This window comes from Ascaphus truei, chromosome 12 (genome assembly GCF_040206685.1).
Source record: "Ascaphus truei isolate aAscTru1 chromosome 12, aAscTru1.hap1, whole genome shotgun sequence".
Taxonomy (NCBI): Eukaryota; Metazoa; Chordata; class Amphibia; order Anura; family Ascaphidae; genus Ascaphus; species Ascaphus truei.
Genome location: NC_134494.1, coordinates 45676789 through 45704217, shown reverse-complemented (window position 1 = coordinate 45704217; position 27429 = coordinate 45676789). Strand labels below are relative to the sequence as shown.

General features: G+C 51.0%; 1 protein-coding gene across 1 annotated transcript in view; it reads right to left on the bottom strand.

The window, feature by feature from the left end:
• The window catches only part of LOC142464214 (ankyrin repeat and BTB/POZ domain-containing protein 2-like), a 96547-nt gene that overhangs the window by 54538 nt on the left and 14580 nt on the right, over nucleotides 1–27429 (bottom strand). The window contains exons 3-4 of the mRNA XM_075567582.1: nucleotides 26631–26763; nucleotides 19219–20097 (exon numbers count right to left, since the gene is read on the bottom strand). Of these exons, the coding sequence (XP_075423697.1) occupies nucleotides 19219–20097; nucleotides 26631–26721 (970 nt within the window). The 5' untranslated portion in view covers nucleotides 26722–26763. The remainder of the gene's footprint in view (nucleotides 1–19218; nucleotides 20098–26630; nucleotides 26764–27429) is intronic.

Genomic DNA, 27429 nt, shown 5'->3' with positions numbered 1-27429 from the left:
ACTGGGATACAAACTCCCAGCACATTTGTGCAGTGGTCAGTTGGATTTAACATGTGTCAGCAGGACTGTCCGAGCAGCTGCTGCTGACATCTATTAATGAGCAAACAGAAGCCTCACGGACACAATTAAGCCCATCAGCCTAATACAGAGGGGTGTGGGACGTTCACAGGGGGCTGCGCATTGTGTCCGGCAGAATGTGCTACACACTGCTTTCCTATTATTAGCCTCCCTGTTTGTGCAGGTGGGAACTGTTTGGGGAATTGGAATATTAACTAACTGGAGCGAGACCTGCAGCGTGTCTCGGGGGGGGGGGGGGGGGATGTATATATTTATTTATTCACTTTAGTGTATTTTATTTTCTTAATTCCTGAAAGAGAATACGTTTTCCCAGCCGGAATACTTGGGCAAAAAAACAGCACCTGATTTATTAAAGGAAAACTAGTGTTTGCTTTTCTTTGATGAATATGGGGCCGTTTTTTTGCCTGATTCTGCCCTAGTTTTGCCGCTGAGAGACTTTAGAAAAGAACCCCTAGATCAAACTTAGTTATCGGATTAGGTGGGAGGAGGACTTAGGGGAGACGCTAGAAGACGAGGACTGGGACACTATAGTATTGGCGGCGGCGGCAAAAAGTTCTATATGAACCACATTAAAGGAGAACGCGTATAAGGTCCTAAAGAGGTGGTACCTCACCCCAACGAGATTGGCAAAGTTTGTCAAAGACTACCCCCCATTGTGCCCGAAACAATGCGGGGAACCGGCGGACTTGTTGCACATGCTGTGGAGTTGCGCGAAGGTGACCCAAATCTGGGAGGACATCAGGAATTGGCTACAGAGAATTCTCGGACACACGGTCCCTTTGGACCCCTGGTTGTTTCTGTTAGGCAGGCGCACCCGGGGTCTAAACAGATCGCAGCACAAATTAATCGCACATTTTGCGACAGCACTAAGATGCGAACTCGCAGCACTGTAGAAGCAACCCGATTTACCCAAAATCCCAAAGATTCGGAACAGAATATGGTACGTTTGCCGGATGGAGCAGTTGACGAGTTTAGTTAACGACACCGGCACAAATTTTCTAAAAGCTTGGGCTCCATGGCTGGCCCAAACTGATATCCCAGGGGTAGATACCTCCAACATATTGCTGTGATAGTCAAACACGTGTTCTCTTTGGATGTGCGGGCTCCGACGTTTGACACCCTACAGACAGCTAGGGCGGACGGGGGTTTCCAAGGATCAGCGAGAGAGTCATGAGCCACAGACGAAGGTCTCTCCGAAGTTGACATGGTCCACACAGAACAGCAAGGAGGTGGCAGCTCCTCCGATGGCAAAACACCCCCCCCCTTTTTTTTCCCCTCACCCCCCCCCCCCCCCCTTGTTGTCTCGGTGTATAGTCTCGTACGTCTGTCAGTCTCCCCGGTAAGTCTGGTAGGTCGTGCTGTGCCGAAAAGCAGTGACAGAATTCCCATGTGTGTTATTACAAACACAAAGGGACGCTGAGACACTACATTACATAACTAGATGGAGATAGATAGCGGGGACGTTATCACTGCAAAGTGTTTTGTTGAATTATACATTATTTATTTGCAGTGTCTTATTTTACTATAAAAGCAATATTTGTAAATGATTTCAGTGCAGAGCGGCCCGGCTCAATAATAAGAGGTTCTCTCCCCGGCACAGAGACCCCTTTCTGCTCGCTCACTGAGGTTCTCTCCCCGGCACAGAGAGTCCTTTCTGCTCGCTCACTGAGGTTCTCTCCCCGGCACAGAGAGCCCTTTCTGCTCCCTCACTGAGGTTCTCTCCCCGGCACAGAGAGCCCTTTCTGCTCCCTCACTGAGGTTCTCTCCCCGGCACAGAGACCCCTTTCTGCTCCCTCACTGAGGTTCTCTCCCCGGCACAGAGAGTCCTTTCTGCTCCCTCACTGAGGTTCTCTCCCCGGCACAGAGAGTCCTTTCTGCTCCCTCACTGAGGTTCTCTCCCCGGCACAGAGAGCCCTTTCTGCTCCCTCACTGAGGTTCTCTCCCCGGCACAGAGAGCCCTTTCTGCTCCCTCACTGAGGTTCTCTCCCCGGCACAGAGAGCCCTTTCTGCTCCCTCACTGAGGTTCCCTCCCCGGCACAGAGAGTCCTTTCTGCTCCCTCACTGAGGTTCTCTCCCCGGCACAGAGAGCCCTTTCTGCTCCCTCACTGAGGTTCTCTCCCCGGCACAGAGAGCCCTTTCTGCTCCCTCACTGAGGTTCTCTCCCCGGCACAGAGAGCCCTTTCTGCTCCCTCACTGAGGTTCTCTCCCTGGCACAGAGAGTCCTTTCTGCTCCCTCACTGAGGTTCTCTCCCCGGCACAGAGAGCCCTTTCTGCTCCCTCACTGAGGTTCTCTCCCCGGCACAGAGAGCCCTTTCTGCTCCCTCACTGAGGTTCTCTCCCGGGCACAGAGACCCCTTTCTGCTCCCTCACTGAGGTTCTCTCCCCGGCACAGAGAGCCCTTTCTGCTCCCTCACTGAGGTTCTCTCCCCGGCACAGAGAGCCCTTTCTGCTCCCTCACTGAGGTTCTGTCCCCGGCACAGAGAGCCCTTTCTGCTCCCTCACTGAGGTTCTCTCCCCGGCACAGAGACCCCTTTCTGCTCCCTCACTGAGGTTCTCTCCCCGGCACAGAGAGCCCTTTCTGCTCCCTCACTGAGGTTCTCTCCCCGGCACAGAGAGCCCTTTCTGCTCCCTCACTGAGGTTCTCTCCCCGGCACAGAGAGCCCTTTCTGCTCCCTCACTGAGGTTCTCTCCCCGGCACAGAGAGCCCTTTCTGCTCCCTCACTGAGGTTCTCTCCCCGGCACAGAGAGCCCTTTCTGCTCCCTCACTGAGGTTCTCTCCCCGGCACAGAGAGTCCTTTCTGCTCCCTCACTGAGGTTCTCTCCCCGGCACAGAGAGCCCTTTCTGCTCCCTCACTGAGGTTCTCTCCCCCCGGCACAGAGAGCCCTTTCTGCTCCCTCACTGAGGTTCTCTCCCCGGCACAGAGAGCCCTTTCTGCTCCCTCACTGAGGTTCTCTCCCCGGCACAGAGAGCCCTTTCTGCTCCCTCACTGAGCTTCTCTCCCCGGCACAGAGAGCCCTTTCTGCTCCCTCACTGAGGTTCTCTCCCCGGCACAGAGAGCCCTTTCTGCTTCCTCACTGAGGTTCTCTCCCCGGCACAGAGAGTCCTTTCTGCTTCCTCACTGAGGTTCTCTCCCCGGCACAGAGAGTCCTTTCTGCTCCCTCACTGAGGTTCTCTCCCCGGCACAGAGAGCCCTTTCTGCTCTCTCACTGAGGTTCTCTCCCCGGCACAGAGAGCCCTTTCTGCTCCCTCACTGAGGTTCTCTCCCCGGCACAGAGAGCCCTTTCTGCTCCCTCACTGAGGTTCTCTCCCCGGCACAGAGAGCTCTTTCTGCTCCCTCACTGAGGTTCTCTCCCCGGCACAGAGAGCCCTTTCTGCTCCCTCACTGAGGTTCTCTCCCCGGCACAGAGAGCCCTTTCTGCTCCCTCACTGAGGTTCTCTCCCCGGCACAGAGAGCCCTTTCTGCTCCCTCACTGAGGTTCTCTCCCCGGCACAGAGAGCCCTTTCTGCTCCCTCACTGAGGTTCTCTCCCCGGCACAGATAGACCTTTCTGCTCCCTCACTGAGGTTCTCTCCCCGGCACAGAGAGCTCTTTCTGCTCCCTCACTGAGGTTCTCTCCCCGGCACAGAGAGCCCTTTCTGCTCCCTCACTGAGGTTCTCTCCCCGGCACAGAGAGCCCTTTCTGCTCCCTCACTGAGGTTCTCTCCCCGGCACAGAGAGCCCTTTCTGCTCCCTCACTGAGGTTCTCTCCCCGGCACAGATAGACCTTTCTGCTCCCTCACTGAGGTTCTCTCCCCGGCACAGAGAGCCCTTTCTGCTCCCTCACTGAGGTTCTCTCCCCGGCACAGAGAGCCCTTTCTGCTCCCTCACTGAGGTTCTCTCCCAGGCACAGAGAGCCCTTTCTGCTCCCTCACTGAGGTTCTCTCCCCGGCACAGAGAGCCCTTTCTGCTCCCTCACTGAGGTTCTCTCCCCGGCACAGAGAGCCCTTTCTGCTCCCTCACTGAGGTTCTCTCCCCGGCACAGAGAGCCCTTTCTGCTCCCTCACTGAGGTTCTCTTCCCCGGCACAGAGAGCCCTTTCTGCTCCCTCACTGAGGTTCTCTCCCCGGCACAGAGAGCCCTTTCTGCTCCCTCACTGAGGTTCTCTCCCCGGCACAGAGAGCCCTTTCTGCTCCCTCACTGAGGTTCTCTCCCCGGCACAGAGAGCCCTTTCTGCTTCCTCACTGAGGTTCTCTCCTCGGCACAGAGAGCCCTTTCTGCTCCCTCACTGAGGTTCTCTCCCCGGCACAGAGAGTCCTTTCTGCTCCCTCACTGAGGTTCTCTCCCCGGCACAGAGAGCCCTTTCTGCTCCCTCACTGAGGTTCTCTCCCAGGCACAGAGAGCCCTTTCTGCTCCCTCACTGAGGTTCTCTCCCAGGCACAGAGAGCCCTTTCTGCTCCCTCACTGAGGTTCTCTCCCAGGCACAGAGAGCCCTTTCTGCTCCCTCACTGAGGTTCTCTCCCCGGCACAGAGAGCTCTTTCTGCTCCCTCACTGAGGATATTTTTTGCCTGGTGTGTATGTTGGACCTGGTCCCGTCCTGCCATGATTTCCTGTCTAGGTTCTGGTCCCATGGTAACAGGAGAGATTTGGCAGAAGATGCTCAGCAAGGAGCTCACTGCCAGCTCTGGGACCACAATAGTGTGTTACACATCACTGTGATAGTGTGACACTGCAGTGTGATAGTGTCAGACACTGCAGTGTGATAGTGTGTTACACATCACTGTGATAGTGTGAGACACTGCAGTGTGATAGTGTGTTACACATCACTGTGATAGTGTGAGACACTGCAGTGTGATAGTGTGACACTGCAGTGTGATAGTGTCAGACACTGCAGTGTGATAGTGTGTTACACATCACTGTGATAGTGTGAGACACTGCAGTGTGATAGTGTGTTACACATCACTGTGATAGTGTGAGACACTGCAGTGTGATAGTGTGTTACACATCACTGTGATAGTGTCAGACACTGCAGTGTGATAGTGTGTTACACTGCAGTGTGATAGTGTGTTACACATCACTGTGATAGTGTGTTACACATCACTGTGATAGTGTGTTACACATCACTGTGATAGTGTGAGACACATCACTGTGATAGTGTGTTACACTCTAGTGTGTGATAGTGTGTTACACATCACTGTGATAGTGTGAGACACATCACTGTGATAGTGTGAGACACTGCAGTGTGATAGTGTGTTACACTACAGTGTGATAGTGTGAGACACTACAGTGTGATAGTGTGAGACACAGCATTGTGATAGTGTGTTACACTGCAGTGTGATAGTGTGAGACACTGCAGTGTGATAGTGTGTTACACTGCAGTGTGATAGTGTGAGACACTGCAGTGTGATCATGTGACACACATCACTGTGATAGTGTGAGACACTGCAGTGTGATAGTGTGTGACACTGCAGTGTAATAGTGTGCAACATTGTGAGATACAGCAGTGTAATAGTGTGCAACACTACAGTGCGATGGTGTGCGACACTGCAGTGCGATGGTGTGCGACACTGAATGCGATGGTGTGCGACACTGCAGTGCGATAGTGTGAGACAGTGCAGTGCGATAGTGTGAGACAGTGCAGTGTGATAGTGTGCGACACTGCTGTGCGATGGTGTGCGACACTGCAGTGTGATAGTGTGAGACAGTGTAGTGTGATAGTGTGCGACACTGCTGTGCGATGGTGTGCGACACTGCAGTGTGATAGTGTGAGACAGTGTAGTGTGATAGTGTGCGACACTGCTGTGCGATGGTGTAGACACTACTGTGGGATAGTGTGAGACACTGCAGTGTGATAGTGTGAGACACTGCAGTGTGATAGTGTGAGACACTGCAGTGTGATAGTGTGAGACACTGCAGTGTGATAGTGTGAGACACTGCAGTGTGATAGTGTGAGACACTGCAGTGTGATAGTGTGCGATGATGCAGTGTTATGATTACCCGCAGTTACATTAGGGTAACATAACGTTACGAGGCTAATGGCGCTTAGTGACTCTCAGCCAATGTGAGTTCCAGGGAGAAATAAAAGAAAATAACAAACGGGCGATGAACACGTTTACAGCGCGCGGCTTTCTGCGTCTCTCACAATCTGCCCGGAGATTTGTCATCGTTACCTGCTGGAATCCCAAACCAAAGGAGAAACGGCCTCCTGTTCCTGCGAAGATGCCCGCCAGTCCGAAGGTCTGAGCAGGTATTTCCTGATGGGACGGGGGGGGCGGGGGGGGGGGCGTGCGTGATCGGTGTTTGTACGAAGATCTGAGCAGGTATTTCCTGATGGGACGGGTGGGGGGGGGGCGTGCGTGATCGGTGTTTGTACGAAGGTCTGAGCAGGTATTTCCTGATGGGACGGGGGGACGGGGGGACGGGGGAACGGGGGGGGGGGGGGGCGTGCGTGATCGATCGGTGTTTGTCCGAAGATCTGAGCAGGTATTTCCTGATGGGACGGGGGGAACGGGGGGGGGGGCGTGCGTGATCGGTGTTTGTCCGAAGATCTGAGCAGGTATTTCCGGGGGGGACGGGGGGAACGGGGGGGGGGGGGGGGGGGCGTGCGTGATCGGTGTTTGTCCGAAGATCTGAGCAGGTATTTCTTGATGGGACGGGGGGACGGGGGGGGGGGGCGTGCGTGATCGGTGTTTGTACGAAGGATCCCAGGAAAGGCATCCTCGGGTCTGCAGCTGGAGTTGGGTTTGGGAAAACATTCAATTGCGGGGACTAATTTGTCAAAACAAAGTCCCTTTAATTCCGGTTCAGGATAAGGCCCGTCACACAGATCCTGGGTGTCACGCTTGGCCGACATGGATACCTAGTACATGCCACAGAACCGTGGCATATCACTCAGCTGTATGCAGCTGGAGAGGCCGCCTGACACACACTTCATGCATCATTGGGATAACACTAACACTCACTGCTAACACACGGAATAATTCAATGCCCCCCCCTCCTTTCACCCACTAACCTTCCCTCTTCTCCACACTTATACTCCTCTCCTCCCCTGCCCCCCTAACCTCATATACACCCTAATCTCCCCCCTAACTCCCCATGCCCCCTAACCTTCCCGCCTCTCCCCCCGTCCCATAACCTCCCCTCCCCCTCCTCTCACCCACTAACCTCCCCTCCTCTCCACACTTATACTCCTCTCCCCCCTGCCCCCCTAACCTCATATACACCCTAATCTCCCCCCTAACTCCCCATGCCCCTAACCTTCCCGCCTCTCCCCCCGCCCCATAACCTCCCCTCCCCCTCCTCTCACCCACTAACCTCCCCTCCTCTCCACACTTATACTCCTCTCCCCCCTGCCTCCCTAACCTCATATACACCGTAATCTCACCCCATAACTCCCCATGCCCCCACTAACCTCCCCTCTTCTCCACACTTATCCTCCTCTCCCCCCTCTACCTCCCCTGCCCCCTAACCTCATATACCCCCTAATCTCCCCCTTAACTCCCCATGCCCCGTAACCTTCCATCCTCTCCACACTTATCCTCCTCTCCCCCCTCTACCTCCCCTGCCCCCCTAACCTCATATACCCCCTAATCTCCCCCTTAACTCCCCCCGCCCCATAACCTCCCCTCCCCCTCCTCTCACCCACTAACCTCCCCTCCTCTCCACACTTATCCTCCTCTCCTCCCCTGCCCCCCTAACCTCCTAACCTCATATACCCCCTAATCTCCCCCTTAACTCCCCATGCCCCCCTAACCTTCCCGCCTCTTCCCCCGCCCAATAACCTCCCCTTCCCCCTTAACCTCCCCTGCCCCCTTAACCCCCGGCCTCTCCCCCCTAACCACTGTGTCAATTATTAAGTCAATAAGAATTACAATCTAATGCCTACAATAAGGGTGATCATTGGAGCCGGAGCCGGAGCCGGAGCCGGAGCCGACTGAAGTTCTGCAGCAAATCTGCATAACTATTTTTTTTCTTCATCTCCTTGAAAAATAAAATCCTATTCTACAATACAATAAATACATTAAAATAAACGAGGCGCGCGCTGTTTTGCTGCAATCTGCTCTATTTTTGAATCACAACAATTAGTTTAATAAAAAAAATAGGCAGCTTTTCTGACAGCGCTTCGCAGAATAAATGAAGCCCCAGCGCCGAACATAACTTCTTCTGATGCAAATGATCCACCGCGTGATAGACGACCGATGGAATTTTACATGCTCTGATACAAGGAACTGATATGCCCAACAGCATGAGACATGCTTATTGCACTGGGAGGCTCGGTGACCTGTGACCAGGGGAAGCATCTCTGGGTCAGCTGGGGAGTCTTCCTCCTCATTCCAGTTTGGTACAAGAGGTCACATAGTGTATAATTAGAAACATGGCAGGTGTGACTGTCCCGCGGGACTGGGGGGGGGGGGGGGGAACCAGTAAGTCATACCTGTCAGCTTTTCATGCATGTTAGGGTCTCACGGCCTGTGGTGAGTGCTCGAGTTCTGTGACAGAGAGAGTGATGAGTGACACGGGAAGGTTAGGTAGTGTTAGAAGAGACATTACAAAATCCCTGAAATCTGTTGCAAGAATAGAAACACAGAAACATTGACATTAAAGCAGCAGTTCAAGCAATATCCTACATGTGTTTTTTTTTTTAAATAAATCAGTTCTGTGCTATGAGAAAATACTTTAGCATTAAAAAAAACCCAACAACACTGAATGACATTTTTAATGTATTATACTGTAACAAGCATTTTTTGTTTCTATAGCAACCATTTACAAAGTCACATCCCCTTCCTCTTCTGAAACAGGCTCTGGCACGACCCTTTTTGAGCTCTGCCCTCTCACATGATCTTCCCCACAGAACTTTGCATCTTTGGTCATCTTCTGCTGCACTGACAGCCATTTAGTGAAACCCCGAGCTGAATCTTCATCGATCAATCGGCAACTTAGCTAATTACTTACCATTGTGTGGATTGTATTGAGGCACATATTAAAGGGGAGGAGAAAACAAACAGCAACTTGGACTGCTGCTTTAACCGCAGCTAAAACCTACTTGGGCAGTGCCCTCCAACCCCCCACCACCTCCAGGCTCTATTAGAAATCCTCGTCTTTCTGCCATATTAAGGACAGCCGTGTGTCCATCCCAAGCAGGGTCCCATTACTGTATTAGCTTCCACGGCCTCTGCTGGGCGGCTGTCACATGAAGCCACCACCCTTTGCATAAAGAAGTACATCCTGACATTTGCCCTAAGCCTCCCGCCCTACAGCTTGATACATACCCCGGCTCCATATTTGCCCCGTATGGTCCTCTCACTGAGTTAGGTTTCCCAGAACTGATCTAGTGCTGGAGAGAGGAATGAAGATGTAGCTTTCTCACACCCCAAACATGTGAAACTTTCCAAACATTCTACTTTAAATATACAGTAAAAAGTCCTACATACACCCCCCCCCGGTCCCAGGACGGTCAGGATGAATTTGTATTGCAATCCGCAGAAATACCCCAAAATAAAGGATCTCCTTGAGGGTGTATGAGGAGAAGGATGAAGGGTGTTCGGGGTGAATAGTGAGGTTTCAACGTTCCAGTAATGTTCTTCTGATCTCTCGGAAAACGAACACAAACTCTGAATTCTGACACATTATTCTCAATGGCCAAAAGATAAATATACTTTTCTCCTGGTCAGACATTAACTCTTTGCTGCCAATGCATTGATAAGTAATTCATAGCGAGCCCTGGCAGTGAGAAGGTTAAAGTAGAAGTCAATGTGACGTATAATAAACTGGAGCCTACACATTAATATCGAGTCGGCTTTGCAGAATAGGGCTAAGTGTTTTACGCTGGCACTGCACTTCCTGGCACACATTTCTCTGCGGTTACAAAATACACAAGCCTTATTATTCTGCTAGCATGTGCGGTTACCGCTGTTCTGTTTGCACATTCGCCTGCTCTGTGCCGGACCTGACTCGAGATCTGATGGAAACGGTCGCCGAAATGTTTGCCAAGCGTTAAAAAGATAAATTCTTGGAAAATCTGCAACTTTGTCAAAATGTGGCCATGGTAAAAGATGCTGGGAACGAAGTGACATGCGCACATCTCTAGAATGGACCTGCTACCGTGCAGACACCTCCCTGAATTGTATATTCCTATAAATAATGGAAATATTACTGTGTGCTCATTTGCATGTCTTAGACAGGTCTGCACCCCCGCCTTTCACCATTATCACCCAACATACAGTGCTTCCACTGCAGCAAGGGATTCTGGGAAATGACATGCAAATGAGCATGAGACTGACAGCCTGGCTCAGTTCCCTGCTGAGCTCCATAGTCTATAATACAGTCCTCAAGGGCCATCAACGGTCAGGTATTAGGGATAGCCCTGCTTCAGCACAGGTGGCTCAGTCAGTTGCTCAGTCTTTGACTGATTGAGCCAACTGTGCTGAAGCAGGGATATCTTGGAAACCTGCCCTGTTGGTGGCCCTCGAGGACTGGAGTTGTCCACCCTGATATAATGGGACATCAAGGCCACACGAGGTCACCTCCAACTGACCGAGTGCTATCGGAGGCCTCGGACAAAGCTTTGCTGGGAACCTGTTGTTAAAAGTAAAAGCCCTCTCAGAATGACCCAGAGGATTCAATCCCCGAGCAAAAAGGGGACTGAGAAGAGACCTCAGCAGCTTCTGGCTAAACTTCACAAACATGTGGCCCAAATATTCCCAAACACAGAAAGGAGACAACCTCCGCCTTATATTCCTCACGTACAGGCAGGAAACACTGTCAACAGTTTGGAAACCATCCAGGGAGAATCCTGATATCTTGGCAAACCTGTGCTCAAGGGTTGGCGTTCATCATTTAAATCGCTCGCCCCTTTCATTTTCCTTCCTTCGTCTGCCAGAGGGATCTGCATCACAGCGCTCTGAGCAATACCAGCACACGGGATAAGATTTAGCAGAACTTAATAAACTCGGAAGAGGCATCTCATTTAATAAGCCAGGAAGAAGCATCTCATTTAATAAGCGAGGAAGAAGCATTTAATTTAAAGAGAATTACAGAGAGCAATTCCATTCTTTCGCGATTAGCTGGAATAAAAACAAAACTAAAAAAAAATTAGACAATTGGTCTCATTTGTGCAATAACTTCAGATGTGGTTCCCACGGGAAACTCAAAGTCATTTACTGCCCATGAAAAAATGCAGCTGATGTTTAAATCCAGAGAAGCATCAGAGAAACAACACCATGTCACAGGGACACCCCAACCAAAGGCATCGCCGGCACCACTGTGATTATCCTCTGGACATCAGCCAAGTGCATATACGTTCCTTCGCTGGGCAAACACATCGTTCTCCGCACAGCTAATGACTGTAATCCTGCCAGCCTTGTACAGTATGCTGTGTAGTGTAGTGTCTACAGGTCTCTGTGCTGAATGCACAGCTCTGTACCCGGCATGCGTCCTGCAGGATTACCATGCGTAGTAAGTGGCTTTGCGGTTCAGCTCAGAATGAGACCAGAAGTCAGGCTGCTCCCAAATAAGACTAATTACTTTCATTTCTTCCAAATGGGGTTTGGGAAAAATGTTCAGCCAACGCCCTACTGGGCTTTCAAAACATCTGGATTGAAGATGGAGTGTAACCACTAATTTCAACAGCATGATGGAGCCAATGCAACAATCTAAATAAGTAATGAGCGCAGAACAAGTTCCCGGATTGTGCACTGTGCTGAGGCCGGGGGGGGGGGGGGGGGGGGGGACGGGGGAGATACCTGAAAAAGTGGGAGTGGGGGAGAGGAGGTACGGAAAGGAGAACATGACCAGCAACTGAGTCAGCTGATCCTGTTACATTGACTTATATAATGACCTATATACCTTCGTCCAAAAACTTCAATACCGCTAAATAATAATAATACGGTAATAACGCTCCTGGTCCGCGCTCCCTTTCATTATTACTGTAATAATGGGCATTATGCATTTTCTCCACAATACACAGGGACCCTCTCACTGTGAGCGCTGCTACAGTATGACACGGAAACCCAGTTATGGATTACAGAACCACAATGCAAAACGAGACTGCGGCGTGGAACCCTTCCCGTGTGCTGTGAAAAGGCTGCGCCCAGGGTGATGCTGAGCGGGCGCTCGCGCTGAAACGCATTGCTGCAATGTGTGTGACCAGCGTGAGCATGCACGGCGCTTACCTGATGGCGAGACAACCAAATTTGATTTGGCTGCTCGCTGATGCGTCACGTGAGCGGCTCGCCCAGCTTGTGACGTCGTGGCCGCGCCCCCGACATGCCCCCTCAAATGCGCAACTGGCTGGCCAGGAAACGCCCAGCGCCTGACGTCAAGGCGCTTGAGCGGCAGCGAGCGCTCTCTCACCCTGGCTGCAGCTCATCTTCCGTACAGTCCCAGGATATGTACTCCTTTCCATACTCAAATAAACTACAAGTCCCAGAATGCACCTGACGGTGAAGTATTTCTTACTAGGAGTGCAGTCACGGGAAACCAGTCTCCTGGCGGACAACAATCGCCTCGCTGGCTGCACAGTTTTTACCTGAGAATCTTTGTGGGTTTGTGCTGACCATAAAGCCCAAATTTCCTCCTGTATTAGCTCTCATGGACCCAGATCTAGAAATCTCCGCTAAGTCGCTAACCGTGATGTTAACCTAATGTCGTGTAGCCCCGGTCTTATTTTGCCTCCAGAGACCCCCTCTGTAGCGTGCCGAGCGATCGCGGGTGCCGCCGGAGGCAGCGACGCCGAGAAGGTGGGGTCCGGAGCAGGAAGCGCTCCGAGGCACACCCGGCTAGCGGGGGCCGCCATTGTGTCTGCTCGCGGTTGCGCAGTGTAGTTGCGCACGCGCTGTACAGTGCCAGGAGTGCCGGCAGCAATGTTAAGGTTGGCGTGAGGTCACACATGCGTAGAACCACCGCGGTAGCCATTACAGGATCGCGCAGGCGCAGTAAGGGTAGCGCACGCGGTCCCAATGCTAAAGAGGTCCTGAGTGGACTACAATTCCCAGCAGCCTCTGGGGATTGCCCTTTCACCCACATCACGTGTAGCCAGCCAGCAAATAGGGGTTTGCAGCTTCTCCTGTGGAGGAAGGCTACAATGTTGCGGGGACCACGTTTGGCAGTTGGAGCTGGGAGCAGGAAGGGGGAGGAAAGGTGTAGGGAGCAAGTGGCTCCTACACCAGGTAAGGTAGTTCCCCAGATCCCAGGCAGGCCCCAATCCCCACCAGGGTAGTGGGTAGGTACTGAGGGAGGGCCCCTAGGTTAGGGACCCTGCCCTTAGGTGTGAGTGTGCAGTCTTGTCAGTGTCACGGCTGGTAGTGCTGTGAGCGCTGACAAGTAGGCACAGTGTGTGTGTGCAGTGTAGCTGCAGGTACCAGGTTGAGTGCAGTGCGGTTGCTGCAGGTACGGAGTGAGTGCAGTGGGTTGCTGCAGGTTCAGTGTGTGTGCACTGTAGCTGCAGGTACCAGTTTGAGTGCAGTGGGTTGCTGCAGGTACGGAGTGAGTGCAGTGGGTTGCTGCAGGTTCCGTGTGAGTGCAGTGTGTTGCTGCAGGTACCGAGTGAGTGCAGTGTGTTGCTGCAGGTTCAGTGTGAGTTCAGTGCGTTTGCTGCAGAGGTTAGGGAGAAGTTAGTCAGAGGGGACCCGGGTGGGTACGGGAGAGGTAGAGTGGGTGCAGGGGGTCAGTGACCCACCTGCATAGGACAGGCTACCCCGTAGGCCCCTGGGAGTGTTCCCTGAAGTCACCGAAGGTTGCTGTGCTGCAGGGACGGCCTATAGTAGTAGCGAGCATCACCCTTACTGAGTACCAGCTAGGGACAAAGCGACAAGCGTGCAGAGCAGGTTTGCTGGGGAGTCGTCTGGGACCAGACGGCTGGACATTGAGACCCAGGAGGCAGACCGCTGATTCATCTGACCCTTTGCGAAGAGGTACCGGTCACCGCCGTGACCGGAAGGTACTATAACATCAAGTGCACCAACACCGGTCAACAGGCGCTGATCCCGCCTTAGGCTAAACTCTTTAGGAACACTGAGCGAGTGGTTAAAGAACTGAGCCTATACCATCACTTTAAAATATATGGACACGGTGTGTGGGGCACGCGGTGAGGGGACGGAGACGTTGCTCCTGATAAGAGTGGCCGGGCCACTAAGGTTACACGTTAAGGTTATATTGCTATAATATAGAGTGATAAGGTTCCGTGCATTATCTTATAGTAAAACTGGTTGCATATATATATATATGTGTTGTTGTATTTCTTGCCCAGGGGAATCTCATATCACGGGGATCCTGGGTAAGTGGAGGCGCTGCGCTAAGTGAGTGTATGAGTGTTACCCCAGGCTCCCAGCTAGCGGAGGCTCAGATCTCCTGGAGCCGCAGGTGTTGTACAGTGACCAGTAGTTCCTTTGGGAGGGTTCAGAAAAAGGGCTACAGTCGCATTAAGCGTAGCCGCGTATTCTCTAAGGCCGGTAGCGCAACGCTAAGCCATGTTTTCTGCCGTAAAGAGCCGTGCGTTCATTATTACAGCCGTTAGTGCTTAAGTGACACGCACATGATATGCAAATGAGGCATTCCGGTAACAGCGCATATCACAAGAGTGCGCTAAGGTTAACGCAGGGAGATAACATTACGTCCCTTGTGTCATACCTAAACTCACACATGCAACCCGTGAAGTAGGGATTTCCCAGTGTGGCGCCAACGCATTCTGAATGTCACGTTATTGGAAGAGAACGCAAGGTTATCTACGTATATCTTTATTTGTATAGCGCCATCCAAGTGCACAGCGCCTCACAGCAGTAACACACGTGACATAATAATATAAGGCATAACGCGAATAAGCGCTTCAGACATAAAATTAATATTAGGAAAAGGAGTCCCTCTCCCGAAGAGCTTACAATCTAAATTATACTACTATAATGTGACGTTAAACGGCGCCTCCCCCCCCTGTCGCAATCTCCTGCAGCTCAACCACAGATCACAGATCGCGGCTTTCACCCGTGCTTGCGCCCCCAGGCTGCCAGGCGCGCTTGCAGCAGTGACCACTGGGGCCGCAGCCTAAGGGTCAATGATTCTACCGGAGGAAGCTGATTACATTAATAAAGATATTTAGATATATGTGTGCCCTGCTAAGGGGGTCTTCCTCTTCAATTACCAAAACTAAAGCCAGAGTTTGTGAGAGCAGACAGTGGTGTGATCATGAGGCCCCTTCAGTGAGCGAATTCCTGTCTACAAACACCCCGGGGACCAGATAAGAGTCTTCTAAAAGATCACTCGGACGTCTGTTATGGAAACATTGGGGAAGACAAGTGGCAGGTCAGGCTGGGGCCTGGGGGCCATCTGTACAGAGGTGGACTAATTTTAAGTGACCTCTACATCCAACAACGGGTTCCGTTTCATCTCAGCCGTGTTATCAGGGGACTGAAGCAAGACCATTTCCTGGGACTCACAAACCAACATTCTATTCACCAGTGCGCTCTCTGGGGACTGCGCGTACGTGTATCCTTATGTAGCACCCACAGTGTGCTCAGCGCTTTAGAAAAGAGACAATACAGTACAGGGAATTATAATACCATATATGCAACAAACAATCAATATGATAGGACATCCCTGCCCCGGAGAGCTTGCAATCTAAGCGGTATGTTGGGAGAACTTACAGAGACAGCAGGTGAGGGAATAAGTGCAGAAGATGGCAGTGCTTGGCCACAATGGTTGGTATGAGTGACTGTGGGAAAAAATGGTTTAAGGCAAGAGACAGCAGAAGAGGTGAAAGGGGTCTAAAAGAGACCGTTATGGGTAGAACGCAGGCGACGAGCAGTCTCCTGCGAGAGATCAAAGCTGGACTGTAGAGAGGAGCAGATGATTGGAGAGCCTTAAAGGTAAGAAGGAGCACTTTTGTAGGTCATCCGAACGTTGATGGGAAGCCAGGAGAGGGATTTTAGGAGATGAGCAGATACTGGGAGAACGTTTAACTATTCTAGCAGCAGAATTTTGGATAGAGCTTCTGTTATTACAAACGCATAAGGTGTCACCTAATATTTCAACGTACTGTATACAAGTACAACTAGACAGATGCTGCTACACGATTATTCATGACTGAGTGACCCTTGGTTCTGAGAAACAATGTACAGCGGATCGGGAGAAAAGTTCTAAAGAGAAATAAGAGCTTGTATATAATGATGCTATGAGGGAGATGAGACTGGGAGAAGGGCGTGATGTGTGGCTTACACACGGTGGGCAGATGCGGGAGGAAGGCAGGTGACATGGAGCTTCAGACCCATTGCAGAGTGTGGAAAGGATGCTCGTTGGCTTGGCTTACACAGACATCCCAGGGGGCTCCCTTATTCAGCTCCTCTATGGAAGCCTGTAACTGTTAATATATGCAAACCGTTGGGCATACAAAAGAGAGAATGAATCAGTGGTGACAGGGTGAGAGGCTGAAGTGTTGCAGTCGCCATATGTCACGGCCAGGGTGCTGTCCTGCTTATGAAATGACTCCTAATGTCACCTCTAGCACTAATGAAGCTGGGTTATTTACATACATTAATATTCAGCCGTATACAACCAGTGTCATTTAACTTTCTCATTGTGTCTCGTCCGTAAGCCCGAAGTTTTCAAAGCAGCTGAAGATGCAGAGGTCATGTACACAGGAGTTAGGTTACCATCAGGTATACGCGTACAAAGTGGCCTAACCAGTGACCCACCTCCAGAGTCCTTTGCTGAACTTAAAACTGGTTATAAGGCAAACCCAGAGAAAGCAATACCGAGGGCATGATCTTTGTTGCCGTTCCTTTCCTCCAACACATATACATAGAGGGAAAGTCCCTAACCTGTGATATGGGGTACAGCACCGTGACACCACCTGAACTGCCGTTCTACCCTGTGATATGGGGTACAGCACCGTGACACCTCCTGAACTGCCGTTCTAACCTGTGATATGGGGTACAGCACCGTGACACCTCCTGAACTGCCATTCTACCCTGTGATATGGGGTACAGCACCGTGACACCACCTGAACTGCCGTTCTAACCTGTGATATCGGGTACAGCACCGTGACACCACCTGAACTGCCGTTCTAACCTGTGATATGGGTTACAGCACCGTGACACCACCTGAACTGCCGTTCTAACCTGTGATATGGGGTACAGCACCGTGACACCACCTGAACTGCCGTTCTAACCTGTGATATGGGGTACAGCACCGTGACACCACCTGAACTGCCGTTCTAACCTGTGATATGGGGTACAGCACCGTGACACCACCTGAACTGCCATTCTTCCCTGTGATATGGGGTACAGCACCGTGACACCACCTGAACTGCCATTCTACCCTGTGATATGGGGTACAGCACCGTGACACCACCTGAACTGCCGTTCTACCCTGTGATATGGGGTACAGCACCGTGACACCACCTGAACTGCCGTTCTAACCTGTGATATGGGGTACAGCACCGTGACACCACCTGAACTGCCATTCTAACCTGTGATATGGGGTACAGCACCGTGACACCTCCTGAACTGCCATTCTATCCTGTGATATGGGGTACAGCACCGTGACACCACCTGAACTGCTGTTCTAACCTGTGATATGGGGTACAGCACCGTGACACCTCCTGAACTGCCGTTCTACCCTGTGATATGGGGTACAGCACCGTGACACCTCCTGAACTGCCGTTCTAACCTGTGATATGGGGTACAGCACCGTGACACCACCTGAACTGCCGTTCTAACCTGTGATATGGGGTACAGCACCGTGACACCTCCTGAACTGCCATTCTAACCTGTGATATGGGGTACAGCACCGTGACACCACCTGAACTGCCATTCTACCCTGTGATATGGGGTACAGCACCGTGACACCACCTGAACTGCCATTCTACCCTGTGATATGGGGTACAGCACCGTGACACCACCTGAACTGCCATTCTACCCTGTGATATGGGGTACAGCACCGTGACACCACCTGAACTGCCATTCTAACCTGTGATACGGGGTACAGCACCGTGACACCACCTGAACTGCCATTCTAACCTGTGATATGGGGTACAGCACCGTGACACCTCCTGAACTGCCGTTCTAACCTGTGATATGGGGTACAGCACCGTGACACCACCTGAACTGCCATTCTAACCTGTGATATGGGGTACAGCACCGTGACACCTCCTGAACTGCCATTCTACCCTGTGATATGGGGTACAGCACCGTGACACCACCTGAACTGCCGTTCTAACCTGTGATATGGGGTACAGCACCGTGACACCACCTGAACTGCTGTTCTAACCTGTGATATGGGGTACAGCATTGTGACACCACCTGAACTGCCATTCTACCCTGTGATATGGGGTACAGCACCGTGACACCACCTGAACTGCCATTTTAACCTGTGATATGGGGTACAGCACCGTGACACCACCTGAACTGCCGTTCTAACCTGTGATATGGGGTACAGCACCGTGACACCACCTGAACTGCCGGTATCGCAGTGAGATAACGTGGAACAGAGACTAAAGAATCCTGTGTGTCACTTGCTTAGCTTTCATTCCCTTTTTTTAAAATAAATACATCTCCATATGTAGTTTGTACAGCAGAGATTGGGTTAGGAAACGACAGAGCCGACAGCTCGTAGTTTGTTATTGGGGAGGGGGAGAGGGGGTTATTATCTTGGTCTCTTGCTCTGTATTATGAAGCCGGAAGAAGGTCGCAATAATAGAAACAGAGTTTGATGGCATTAAAGAGTCCCACCTACACTGCCCACGTTCCTATCTGTTGCACAGCCCCAGGCCCTGTTGGATCCATGCATTTCTTTATTACTTAGGATAGTCTTATGTCTACCCCAAGCATTGTTCAATTGCCTTATTGTTTTAGTCTCCACCAAGCCACACACAACTGGGATAATGTGGGTAAGAAGGTGACGCAACCCCTCCACATGCCTCACACAGGCACCCACATCTAACAAGGGTTCCACACATCTAACACGGGTTCCACACATCTAACACGGGTTCCACACATCTAACACGGGTTCCACACATCTAACACGGGTTCCACACATCTAGCACGGGTTCCACACATCTAACACGGGTTCCACACATCTAGCACAGCATCCCCACGGCTCACATAGCTTTCCCACTCCTTACAACAGGCAGCTTTGGCACAGCAGATACCAGATCATTCATGGAAGTCTCAACTTACCGTTGGCATTCTTGCCGCAGATCAGGTGCTCGTAGGGCTGCAAGACCCCCCACAACTCGGCATCATTATTAATTGCCATCTCAAGGACCTCGAGGGAGATTTCTGCACCATCGGGCCCCTGGCTCGCTAGGACACGGCTCCTGATCTCGTCCAGCAGGTTCTCCATACAGGAAGTTAGGAATATGGCTGCGTACTCGTGTATCCGCACCGCGATTCTGGTATCCACCATCCATCGGAAGAACCTGCCCACTGACAGAGCGAGGCCGCAGCGGGCGGACTTCCCCCGCCGCAGCCCGTCCCCTGCGCTCATGCTGTACAGAGACAGGGATTTGATGGTGGCGAGCGCGCAGCTCTGTGATAGTGCCCAGCTCAGGATAAGCTTCATGGCGCTCTGGATCTCGTAGCGCGTGCACTTGGAGTGTAGGACGCTCAGGCGCTGAGCCTCCCTGGAGATCCTGATGAGAGGCCTCCTCAGCAAAACCGACAGCCTCCTCACAGCGTCCTGAGAGAACTCCTTCCAGTCTCCATCACCTTTCCCTGTCCCTAGGAGCTTCCCAATGTCCTCATCCGTCCAAGGAAAATCCTCCAGCTCGGGCAGCCTGTGGCACCTCGAGAACATGTCGGCCACCTCTGGGTCCTCTGTAAGAGCAGTGTTCATGGTGTCCCAGCTGCTGTTCCTGCTGTTCATGGACCCTGAATAATACCACCAGTTCCTCCGATGCTGAGATGAAGCCAACGCTTGGGAGTTCGACTTGGATGACGAGAGGCTGAGGGACCTGCAGGAGTCCTCTGCCCCATAGCCAGAATCCAGTGTAAGGTCCTCCAAGGTCTTTAGGGTAGTGTTGTATATCCCTGCCATAGATGCTGAGCGGTACACCACTGATAGTACACAAAGGAAGAAAACACAAGAAGATGCTCAGGGTCTGAGTGCAAACTACCTACAATGTAATACAGTGGGTCGCAGAAATGAACCTCCCTGAAGAATTGTTGAAGCTCCAATGAGTTACAATGATTCCCATATTACTGTGAGGTGTTTAAATATCCAACCAGTGCAATGGGAACGACTGCAAGGTTTGGTGCTGCTCACAAAGTATCAGTTGCACAAAGTTAGTCTTCCCTTTCAGCATCACACAAGTCAGAAGTCTGGGGGAAGCAGCTTCCCGGAGGTGAGATATCTCCCGGATTATTCTCCTCCAAACAGAACCAGAGAAATAGAGAGAAAGAAAGAAAGAGAATTAAGATCCAGCGGAGTGAGAAGCTGCTTCTCCCTCATCCAACTGGGAAAGCTTCTAGCAAACTTATCTCAGCAGCTAACTGCCTGGCACATACCCTGCCGCACTATGCAAATATTATCCAAAGCACCAACCAATCAGGTAATCCCAGAGGCGGGCACACCGGTGAAAGAGAACCCAGGCAGGGACGGTGCAAATAGTATCAAGCACAACAGGTTAGGAGACTGGATCAGCTCCGGCAGCAGTGCATGCTGCTCCAGATTGTCTTACTGAAAGGATTACCTGCTCTTCCCCATGATGTCTGAGGACTCCCTGGTACCCACTGATGTTTGGGGACTCCCTGGCTCCCCCTGATGTGTAGAGCCTCCCTCCCCCCCCCCCAAATGCCTGGGGACTCCCTGCCTCCCTCCACCCCCAAAATATCTGGGGACTCCCTGCCCCCCCCTCCCCAATGTTAGGAGACTCCCTGGCACCCCCTGATGTCTGGGGCCTCTCCCCCCGTGTCTGGGGACTCCCTCAAATGTCTCGGGACACCTAACCTCCCCCGACCTCAATGTCTGGGGACTACCTGGCTCCCCCCCCCGGATGTCTGGGGACTCCCTGCCCCCCCCCCCATGTCTGGGGACTCCCTGCCCCCCCCCATGTCTGGGGACTCCCTGCCCCCCCCCATGTCTGGGGACTCGCTGGCTCCCCCCCATGTCTGGCACCCAGGAAAAATATGTACCCCAGGCACAAACATGTTGCAAAGTCAGGGCTCGCTACGCAGCCAATAGAAAACTGCGGACGTCGGTGCGAGATGGGATTATGGCTTTATATTGATAACCACGACAGCTAACTAGCTATGTATGTGTATATATATATATTTGTATAGCGCCACCCAAATACACAGCGCTTTACAGCAGTAATACACGTGACATAATAATAGGAGACGCAGTGGGAATAAGCACTTCAGACACAGAAGTAAACATTAGGAAAATGAGTCCCTGCCCTGAAGAGCTTACAGTCTAAGTGGACATTAAAAGTTTTGGCGCTTGGAATCGGAATGACAGGGAAGCATGATGAGCTACGACGTCTCTGGGAACCACGATGATCTCCGACGTCTCAGAGAAGCACTATGAGCTCCGACGTCTCAGGGAAGCACGATGAGCTCCGGCATCTCAGGGAAGCACGATGAGCTCCGGCATCTCAGGGAAGCACGATGAGCTCTGGTGTCTCAGGGAAGAACGATGATCTCCGGCATCTCAGGGAAGCGGATGATCTCCAGAATGTCAGGGAAGCACGATGAGCTCTGTCGTCTCAGGGAACCACGATGAGATCCGGCGTCTCAGGGAAGCACGATGAGCTCCGGCGTCTCAGGGAAGCACGATAAGCTCCGGCATCTCAGGGAACCACAATGAACTCTGGCATCTCATGGAAGCACAATGAGCTCCGGCACATCAGGGAAGCACAATGAACTTTGACGTCTCAGGGAAGCACGATGAGCTCTGACGTCTCAGGGAAGCACGATGAGCTCTGACGTCTCAGGGAAGCACGATGAGCTCTGACGTCTCAGGGAAGCACGATGAGCTCTGCCATCTCAGGGAAGCACGATGAGCTCTGACATCTCAGGGATGCACGATGAGCTCCAGCTTGTCAGGGAATTACGATGAGCTCCAGCATCTCAGGGAAGCACGATCAGCTCCAGCGTCTAAGGGAAGCACGATCAGCTCCAGCGTCTAAGGGAAGCACGATGAGATCTGTCGTCTCAGGGAAGCACGATGAGCTGTGGCGTCTCAGGGAAGCACAATGAGCTCCGGCGTCTCAGGGAAGCATGATGAGCTCAGGCGTCTCAAGGAAGAACGATGAGCTCCGGTATCTCAAGGAAGAATGATGAGCTCCGGCATCTCATGAAAGCATGATGAACTCCAACCTCTCTCGGAAGCACGATGAGCTCCGGCGTCTAAGGGAACCACGAGGAGCTCCAGCGTTTCAGGGAAGCACAATGATCTCTGGTGTCTCAGGGAAGCACGATGAGCTCCAGCATCTCAGGGAAGCTGATGAGCTCTGGCGCCTCAGGGAAGCACAATGAGCTCTGGCGTCTCAATGAAGCACGATGAGCTGTGGCGTCTCAGGGACGCACAATGAGCTCCGGCATCTCAGGGAAGCACGATGAGCTCCGGCGTCTCAGGGAAGCACGATGAGCTCCGGCGTCTCAGGGAAGCAAGATGAGCTCCGGCGTCTCAGGGAAGCACGATGAGCTCCGGAGTCTCAGGGAAGCACGATGAGCTCCGGCGTGTCAGGGAAGCACGATGAGCTCCAGCGGGGGAACTGCTTCTCTCACAGCCTTGTCCTGTTTCCTCCGTGCAGTGATAAGCGAGAACGTCACTGCTAGGCATTCATCTCTATCTGTTACAAATATCTTCCTACAGTACCTCTTTATAAAATCACAGAGATCTTCCCTCTGCAAAAACCGGCAGTGTCACTTTAATCGCCTGCAAACGGCTTCCTGCATTGTATTCATAAGTGCTGGATGACTTTTACTATATTGTCATTCTAGTAAGTGCACTGATTGACTGCCTCAGCGTGTGTGTGTATATATATATATACACACAGTCAGGTCTGGAAATAATTGGACACTGATACAAGTTTTGTTATTTCGGCTGTGTACCAAAATAAATTCAAGTTACAGTTAAATAATGAATATGGGCTTAAAGTGCAGTCTAGCAGGTTTTAATTTGAGGGTATTCACATCCAAATTGGAGAAAGGGTTTAGGAATTACATCTCTTTAATATGTAGCCCCCTCTTTTTCAAGGGACCAAAAGTAATTGGACAATTGACTTAAAAGCTGTTTCATGGACAGGTGTGGGCTATTGCTTCGTTATTTCAACATCAATTAAGCAGGTAAAAGGTCTGGAGTTGATTGCAGGTGTGGCATTCGCATTTGGAAGCTGTTGCTCTGAACCCACAACATGCAGTCTAAGGAGCTCTCAATGCAAGTGAAACAGGGCATCCTTAGGCTGCAAAAAAAAAAGGAAAATCAATCAGAGAGATAGCAGGAACATTAGGAGTGGCCAAATCTACAGTTTGGTACAGTCTGAGAAAAAAAGAACGCACTGGTGAGCTCTGCAACACAAAAAGGCCTGGACGTCCACGGAAGACAACAGTGGTGGATGATCGTAGGATCCTTTCCATGGTAAAGAAAAACCCCTTCACAACATCCAGCCAAGTGAAGAACACTCTCCAGGAGGTAGGCTTATCATTATCCAAGTATACCATAAAGAGAAGACTTCACGAGAGCAAATACAGAGGGTTCACCAAAAGGTGCAAATCATTCATAAGCCTCAATAATAGAAAGGCCAGATTAGACTTTGCCAAACAATATCTTAAAAAGCCAGCCCAGTTCTGGAACAGCATTCTTTGGACAGATGAAACTAAGATCAACCTGTACCAGAATGGGAAGAAAAAAGTATGGAGAAGGCTTGGAACGGCTCATGATCTGAAGCATACCACATCATCTGTAAAACACGGTTAGGCAGTGTGATGGCATGGGCAAGCATGGCTTAAAATGGCACTGGGTCACTAGTGTTTATTGATGATGTGACAGAAGACAGAAGCAGCCGGATGAATTCTGAAGTGTATAGGGATATATTGTCTGCTCAGATTCAGCCAAATTCAGTGAAGTTGATTGGACGGCGCTTAACTTTACAGATGGACCATGACCCAAAACATACTGCGAAAGCAACCCAGGAGTTTTTTAAGGCTAAGAAGTGGAATATTCTGCAATGGCCGAGTCAATCACCTGATCTCGACCCGATCGAGCATGCATTTCACTTGCTGAAGACAAAACTTAAGGCAGAAAGACCCACGAACAAACAACAACTGAAGACAGCTGCAGTAAAGGCCTGGCAAAGCATCACAAAGGAGGAAACCCAGCGTTTGGTGATGTCCATGCATTCGAGACTTCAAGCAGTCATTGCCTGCAAAGGATTCTCGCCAAAGTATTAAAAATGAACATTTTATTTATGATTCTGTTAATTTGTCCAATAACATTTGAGCCCCTAAAATAAGGGGACTGTGTATGAAAATGGTTGCAATACCTAAACGTTTCATACGATATTTTTGTTCAACCCCTTGAATTAAAGCTGAAAGTCTTCACTTCTATTGCATCTCGGTTGTTTCATTTCAAATCCATTGTGGTGGCGTAAAGAGCCAAAATTATGAAAATGGTGTCAGTGTCCAAGTATTTCCGGACCTAACTGTATATATACACACGCTATATATATATATATATATATATATATATATATATATATATATATATATATATATACACACACACACAGGTAGTAAATGTTATGCGTTGATTCTGGCGCATTATTTAAAAGCAGCGCTATTCAAAACAATGGTTAAGGAGAAAACCCGTTATTTACCATGTTCGTTTTTCTATTAACTCGCGTTATCAGCGGTAATAACGCCTGCTACATCTGTATATACGTATATCTGTCCATTTGCCTTGAAATGCAAATAATCTTATTTTTTTTTTCATTGTAATATTTTATTATTGATTTTGAAGTTCCAGTTTAGTCAATTTCAAATGTAGGCTTGCAGCCACTAAAAAACCCCACGTGTGATTCACATGTCTCAGCTCAGTAACCCTGCCCTTCCCCATTATCTCTTAGCATATAGTGCTTCCACTGCAGCCAGGGATTCTGGGAAATGACATGCAAATGAGCACACAGTGTCACCTTTTGCTTCAAATCCATTGTAACATAGACCCCCTATAAGCTTATGCTCGCTACATTACACAGCCTTTCAGCCTGGGTTAAAGAAGTACAAAGCCAGTAACCCTACTCACGGGCAGCTATTTCAGCCTTTTGGGTCTCACCAGTGTGAGGTTGTGCAATGTGAAGCTGGGATAGGTTTCAATCACGCATTAAGGCCGCACTTAGTGCTGGCGACGGCGACGCGACCAATGACGTCACCCGCGATAGTTGTCATTTGGTTTTTTTAGCGACGGTCGCCAGTGATGTCACTAAATGGGGCGGGCCGCGCAATTTGATTGGTTTAGAGACAGTCACATGTGGCGACTGCCTCTAAAAAATCAAATTTACCCGGCTTCCAAATTTTTAGACGCTCCATCGCGCTTACTATAAGCGCGTGCGACGGAGTCAATTAATTTGTTTTGGAGCGACGTCGCGTTGTCAGGCACTATAAGCGCAGCCTAATCATGTAGGCTTAAAACTCCAAAAGCACAATGCCCACACAGTGTTACTGCTTTCCTTAGGGACTGCGTGAGAGCTCAGACCAACATACCAGAGAAGAATGCTTATGTGATTCCAAAGCTGCAGACATCCAGGATCAGGTTTGCCCATGTCTTAGAATATTCACAATGGCGGCCATATTAAAGAAGGCCCACAACATGTATTTTACACCAATATATTTTCTGGAACGGAAACTTATGGAAAATGTGACAGTGACACTTATTAAGATATAAAAGAAAATGTGTAAGTGATTGCTGAAGGTAAATGACTTCTGGGTCCATGTTAGTAAGGCTAAGGGGGGCCGTGTATAGAGCGTATTAAGCGTGCCTCAAAGTGATGCGGACGTCAAACAGACGCACATTAGAATAACAACTTAGTGCGTCTCCTGGCTTATGGAGCTACCTGGGACCCCACGGTTCCAGGGGTGACCAGAGGGCCTAACCTTTATTGTATAGCCTGGTTACCTCCTCCCATCACAGTTATGTTCTGCCACCTTCTGGCCGTGGGGCTGAGTGAGGTTCAGTTCTGACATCTTCCATCCATGGGGCTGAGTGAAGTTTTGTTCTGCCATCTTCTGGCCATGACAAGCCACTGCAGAAAAAGATCCATCCACCCATCCATCCCTCCACCCATCCCTCCACCCATCCATCCCTCCACCCATCCCTCCATCCATCCACCCATCCCTCCATCCACCCATCCATCCACCCATCCATCCACCCATCCATCCACCCATCCACCCACCCATCCACCCATCCATCCATCCACCCACCCATCCATCCATCCCTCCCCCGCTGGTGAAAAACCACACAAAAGGGTTCTGCCAAATATGGTCATTATTATTATTATTTGAATATATTACGTTATTGTCTGTGAACAAAATGGAAACATACAATTATCAGTAACCTTATAAGATAAAAAATAATTGGATAAACAAAATACCCGATTCTTCTCGTCTCGCCCTAAAGACTACGCGTGGCGATTGTTGCTGCGCTCTTTCCTGGTCGCACTTTACTCTTGTAACACGTTTCATTCAGAAATGAGAACATCACAAACAACATTTTCTTGTTTCTCACTGAAATAAAAAAATAACTTTTTTCAGGTTCTTGCGAATTTCCCGCTCGTTTAGAGAAGCTTCCCACTATCACAGAGCTGAGACCCAGCACTCCACCCTGGCATCTCTCTCATCTGGACTCTCACTCACTGGGGCAGTCTCACTCACTGGGGGGGGGGCTGTCTCACTCACTGGGGGGGCAGTCTCACTCACTGGGGGGGCAGTCTCACTCATTGGGGGGGCTGTCTCACTCACTGGGGGGGCAGTCTCACTCACTGGGGGGGGCAGTCTCCCTCACGGGGGGGGGGGGGCAGTCTCACTCACTGGGGGGGGCAGTCTCACTCATTGGGGGGGGCAGTCTCACTCACTGGGGGGGCAGTCTCACTCACTGGGGGGGCAGTCTCCCTCACTGGGGGGGGCAGTCTCACTCACTGGGGGGGGCAGTCTCACTCACTGGGGGGGGCAGTCTCACTCACTGGGGGGGCAGTCTCCCTCACTGGGGGGGGGAGTCTCACTCACTGGGGGGGCAGTCTCACTCACTGGAGGGGCAGTCTCACTCATTGGGGGCAGTCTCTCTCACTGGGGGGCAGTCTCACTCACTGGGGGGGGGCAGTCTCACTCATTGGGGGGGCAGTCTCACTCATTGGGGGGCAGTCTCACTCATTGGGGGGCAGTCTCTCTCACTGG